Here is a 6,000-nt window from a genome sequence, read left to right as displayed (position 1 = left end):
ATTTAGACAGCCTCTGAACTTCTCCATGAAGTTAGCACTTCCCTCATTATTATTCAATATTTGTATTTTAAATAGTAGTAATAAAAGATATCAAGTGCATTTTTATAATATACCATTGTATTACAGAAAACAAAAGGAGCAAGTCCCCCCCCCCCCCAATACCTTTTTTTTATGTACCCACAGGAAAAAAAGATGGTTTCAACCTGTTTAATGTTTTTACTTATAAATAGAAACTGTGAATGTTGAGCACCTGATTCTCATAATATGATGTCTGTTTTGGTGGCCCTTTACTCGGTGAAAACATCTCAGCAAAAAATGCAACGTATTGTATATTGTAACATTTATACCCCGCGCTTTCCCACTTATTTGCAGTGTGTGCCTACAACGCCTTGAAATGACACATATATTACGATTTAGAAGTAATTACTACTCTAAACGATGCAAGGTTATTCTGTTCTTATGGGTCTGCTGTGTACATCCGTGTGCTGCACAAACTGGCATGTTTCTATAACTGAGATTAAATATACATGCTACCAAGAAGGACGAGACGAGGCAGCGTATAATTTGTTTTGCGTTCAACAATATGGTGGCTCCGCAGGAGGGCCGGCTTCAACATTTTGACGTCATGCAGCCGCCTCCTTTCCTATTAACCGGGTTCAAGGACAGGTGATGTCATAAGTGAGCGCTGCCTGCCGGAGAGAGAGGCAAGGCAAGCATAGCAAGCCTTTAGAGTGAGGTTGGCTTTTGGGAAGATGGCTGTGGAGCTGTTGCAGAGGTTGAGCCGTTTGCGTCTGGTGGTGCAGCTATGGGGGGTTCCGGGAGGTCGAGGCTTACAGCGGACGCGAGTGGCTGTGGCGCGAGGTGAGCAGGGAGAGAATTGCTGCCACGTGGGGAGAGTGGGTTACAGATAAGGAGGGCTGGAAACCTACACAGTAGGTGGAAAGAATAACTGGGTAGAATAAATGTCTTCTGCTGGGTTGTAGTGGTGGTATCATTGTATATAACATTTAGTCCCAATCTCACCAAGGCGACCATTGTAACAGAAGTATGAAAAGAAGGAGAGGAAAAACTCGTATTGGTTGCAACACGGTGCCCAGGATATAATGTTAGTTACCGTTGGTCTCGTCCCTAAGACTAATGATGTTAGTAGTGATATAATAAAATCTTTAGTTGAAGAAAACACCCATGATTGTTATAGTGAATTTGTTAATGAGATCACAGAAGTTAATGGGGGAAGAAAAACCCCAAGAGGACTAAATAAAGTTTATTTGACCCCCTTTAAATGGAAATGATATAACATACTGCTGTTTTTATGCTACATGAAGGGAAGGAGAAAAAAAAAACCCCCAACTCATATTGGTTGCAGCACATTTCCCAGGATAAAATATTGGTTACTGTTGGCCTCGGTCTCTAAGCCTAGTTTAATGATCCTAGTAGCAATATCTTAAAATCTTTAGTAATTCTTTTTTGAACTGCATGAGGCTTTGTTTCGCATATTTGTGTGATACAGCTATGTTCAAACAAATGCAAAAATACCACAGAAAGTGGAAAGAACATAGAGATCCCATGGGGTGGATTGAATAATAAAAAAAAAAAAACGAGTGGGAATTGGATCAGGCTCTTCAAAAACAGACAGAACTCCAGAATGGAATTATGGATGTTTATTTCAGTTAACTCAACAGGGTACCATGTTTCGGCACGTGTGCCTCCCTCAGGACTCTATACAGATGGAAACAAATGTATAGTAAGATAAATACATAAAAAAAATCAACCATAAAATCATGCACAATGGTAAGACAAGCATATAGAAGAGATATTTAAAAATTAATTGAATTTGATATGTGTAAAAAATAATCATAAAATCATATATAATGATAGAATGAGCACATCAAGAATATAATTAGTTACATATGAGGAATTGATCTTGAAATCATACATGATGGTAAAAAGAGCATATGAAGTATATACAGTCAAATTAGAAATGTGATAAATATAAATAAAGATGGATTACTGAAGGACAAGGTAAAAATCATTGCATGTTTTTGGAGTAACATAGATTAGATATGTGTATGGTTCAAATCAGATGAGCAAACCTTGATTCGTGTACTTGATGATCACATTTAACTTGATGGATCTTGTGAAAAGAATATGAGCTGGTCTGAAAAAAAGAAAGTGGAGAATGAGACAAAACTTGCCGTAAATTGGTATGAAATGTGATGGAATGGATGAATTGTACCAAAGTGATTGTCAGGTTCTCAGGTTCAGAGCCCGCGGGGCCGGGCTCTGGAGCAAACGTGAGCCCTTGGGCTGCTGACGAGGAGCGACAGCAGCAGGCAAAACCCACCAACCAACACTGGGTAAGCACACCGGCAGGGACTGCAGGCACTGCCCAGCGAACCGGAACACATGGACTGGAATCCCCCGGACTGGAGGACACAGGACTGGAACACACACCGGACCGGAACACACTGGACTGGAGCACACCAGACTGGAACACCCTGGACTGGTCCCCCGGACTGGAGGACACAGGACCGGAACACGGGACTGGAGCACACTGGACTGGTCCAACAGCTTCACCTGTACTTAGCTACTAAGCCCCCCAAGAGTTGAGCTCCTGGGTTCGAGTAGCCGACAGGACTTACTGGATACCGGATGACATAGGGACCAGGACTGGAAACAGAAGTGCTCCTAACCCTAAACTGATCTACGTGCTCCCAAGCCCTAAACCAGCAGGAGTGTTCCTAACAGTAAACTGACAAAAGGACTTCCTAAGCCCTATACTAAACAGGAGCTCCTAATCCCTGCTCAAGAAAGGGACTTCCTCAGCCCTAGACAAACAGAGCAGGGAACTAAACACAAAGCTAACACAGGTGCTACTAAGCACCAAGCTACAAGCAGAGCTTACACTAATAAGCTAAACACAGAACTAACCAGCTACCTAAGCACTGCTCTAGCAAGCTAGATACAACTAACAAGGTGCTTCCTAAGCACTACTCTGGCAAGCAACCAGAAGAGCTCCTAGCACTAAAAGGGAAGACAGGGGAGCCACAAGGAAAAAGCAGTGAAGCTAACACATAAGCCAAAAGTGATTCTAAATCACCAAACACCAACAGCAAAGACTGCAATGCTCCCAATAGCACAAACACCAGAAGTACTTCTAACAGCAAACTCTGCAGTGTTCCTAACAACACCAAAGCCAGGAGTACTTCTAATAGCAACAGAGCTTCCAAAGCCCTACACATAGCAATGCTTCCAAAACCAAGAGGGAAAAGCAGGGGAACCAAAGGGAAAAGCAGGAAAGCTAAACACATAGACACCAGTGCACACTGCACTAACACTAACCTGGACCTTAGCAAAAGCAAGCAGGGACCCTAGACACAATGTCAGAAGTGCACACTGCACCACCCTACCTAAAGCAAACACAACTGTTGCAAAGGCCCTGAAGGAAACAACACCACTTCCTTATCAAGGCCCTCCCTGATGATGTCACACTCCCTAAACCTAGGCAAAAGCACACTGACCCAGAGAGGCCCAACCCACACTAATGCAAAACCGTGAAACACTTGAAGCCAGTACACCCAAAGAGAGTTAGAGCAACTCAGGCAACACACACACAGGTGCAGTAGTAAAGTAAAACAATTAACCCCATGCTGCTGGAAGCTGCCAGCACAGAGAGACAGAGCCAGCTCAGAAAGGACAGAGAAAAGAAACAGAAGCCAGCTAAGAAGCTGACTCCCAGGAAAGAGGTAAGTTTGAGAGGGGTTCAGACCCCAATCATAACAGTGATGTTGAGCAATATGTAAATATACAATCCAGCATAAATAAAATGAGAATTTATATCTGTAAAGGTGTGATAGCAGGTATGAATGATATCTGTAGAGTGAAATAGGAATAACAATGCAATGTAATATAGGAAAAACATAATCGTGGGTATGTATAATTCGGTTATAAAGTGTAAATGAATGGGATAATGAGACGACTACAATGGCGTGTTAAAAACAAGCAGACTGCAGTGGTGTGTGAAGAAAAATTCTTATTACTGTACCAGTATTGCCATCCTGAGCCACTATTTGCGAATACGATCATATGTATTTACTATAGTCAGTGCACAGAAATTTATAGCAACGTTCTTTAAAAAGATGATGGATCATTCCATGCCAAGTGGTCTAAACCTTCCCACCATCATGTCTCCAATTTTGTTCAAATTTTATCTGTTGCACGAGTCAGGTGTTAAACGAAGTTTCCCAAAATTTGAGGTCTCTAACTGCAATAGTTGCAGATCTAGACCCCCTTTTCTGAAAGGTTGTCAGTCCATGAGCACACGACATTTACCAAAATGCCATTTTTGGGGTCTAATAAAATCCAAACACATTTATAAGAATGACTAAAAAATTCAAATCCTGTACAGTTGTTGATGCTAATTCCGATGGAATACATTTTAATATTATGGATGCAAAATCCAGTCAAACAAGTTGACTCAAAGTGTGCGTCAAAATTGGTCGCGACTCATCAGAACATATTTGGACCAATATTCAGACCGCAACAACTTCCATGCAAACAAAGATATGGACTTGAAATTTTGAACAAGCATTATGCTTGTGCTGGACATAATACTGCCAGATTTGCAACTAACCAGCATCTATAACCGCCCTGCAGGATCTCTTCAAAGTTGGCACTGTCAGCGCAAATGGTAAAATGTACCAAAGTTCAAAGCCAATTATTAAAAAAGAGTCTGCCTGAATCAGCTTGTGAACAGTATTATCTGAAAGAGAAAATTGTGCTCTACATCACTGATATGTTTGTGTTTTGCAATGCCACCATTAAGTAGCCATTGAAAAGTGCAGTGGCATTGATGTAACTACTTTCCACAAGCGCTGCATTACAGACGGCATTTTACAGAAGCGCTGAGGAATGGATTCCAACCATACTGTTGATATTGGCAGCATAACATAGAACAGTCAAAGTCTCATTAAAGTATACTTATGCGGCTGCCCAAATAAAAAAGAAAGCAATGAGAGGCATATGAGGTCCAGATTTACAACAAAAGAAATAATAGGAGAAGTGGAAATATGAAAGTTGCACTGAAAGGCGGGTATGGTGAAAATATAAATGTGTGGATGATATAAAAATGGGGGGGGGGGGGGCATTTGCATGCTACAATAAGCAAAAACATATTGGAAGAAAGAAGAATATAATAATTTTGGTATTAAAATAATGTAAAAACATCAAATTAAAACGTATCTCATGCAAGTGCCGGTACATATCTAAAGTGACATTCATCATGAGGAGCAACTCCAACTGGTTTGGAGAAGTTCAAAAATCATAAATTCAAATGTAAATATTCTAATTGTTCTATTTTACGATAGATCAATGTTTTATCTTGAACCAGTTTCACATTAACCTCTTTAAGATTTTTAATATTTAGCTATAAATACCATTTGAGTTTGATCTTGATTTTTATTTTTTTTTAAATATTGTCCACCTTAGCAACAAGAGCAGATAAATCCTCAGCAGATTTTGTTATTGCTTTATCCATTTTGGACAGCATGGCCTATATGTCCTCCATAGTCATCCCACCTGGTGGGTTTGGCATAATGCCAGGCCCTATACCTATCTTAGCCAGAGATGTACCACTAGTCCCCATAACAACCAACTCACCTGAGGCTAAATTGGTGATCTGCACTTCAGATGGAACTGCAGCAATATCTCCCACATCTCTGTGCTGTGTCACAGCCTCCAAAGGGTGAGAGTCCATGGGGGACACCATAGAAGGGTGTGCTTCAGGTGTCCGTTCCCTTGGCATTCCTCCTCTGGCAGAGATCAAAACAGCACCATCTTGTGCAACCAATTCTGCTGACATCAGAGAGCAAAGCAGGATGGAGGATGAAGAGCTGATGGAGACAACGATATTTCCAGGCTTGACTGTGAAGATTCTCCCATGTCAGCTGCTAGCCTGCCCCACTGACTTCCACTTTAGGGTACTAGATGGCATACTGGTTG

The 6,000-nt window shown here is 41.3% G+C and overlaps 1 protein-coding gene across 1 annotated transcript in view; it reads left to right on the top strand.

Moving 5' to 3' along the window:
• The first annotated feature begins 686 nt into the window (after positions 1 to 686).
• TRAP1 (TNF receptor associated protein 1) overlaps positions 687 to 6,000 on the top strand; it is a 186,329-nt gene continuing 181,015 nt past the window's right edge. Inside the window, exon 1 of the mRNA XM_030211743.1 lies at positions 687 to 861. Coding sequence (XP_030067603.1) covers positions 753 to 861 — 109 coding nt within the window. The 5' untranslated portion in view covers positions 687 to 752. The remainder of the gene's footprint in view (positions 862 to 6,000) is intronic.

The sequence above is a fragment of the Microcaecilia unicolor genome, chromosome 8 (assembly GCF_901765095.1).
Source record: "Microcaecilia unicolor chromosome 8, aMicUni1.1, whole genome shotgun sequence".
NCBI classification, from domain to species: domain Eukaryota; kingdom Metazoa; phylum Chordata; class Amphibia; order Gymnophiona; family Siphonopidae; genus Microcaecilia; species Microcaecilia unicolor.
This window is presented reverse-complemented; position numbering and strand designations above follow the sequence as displayed.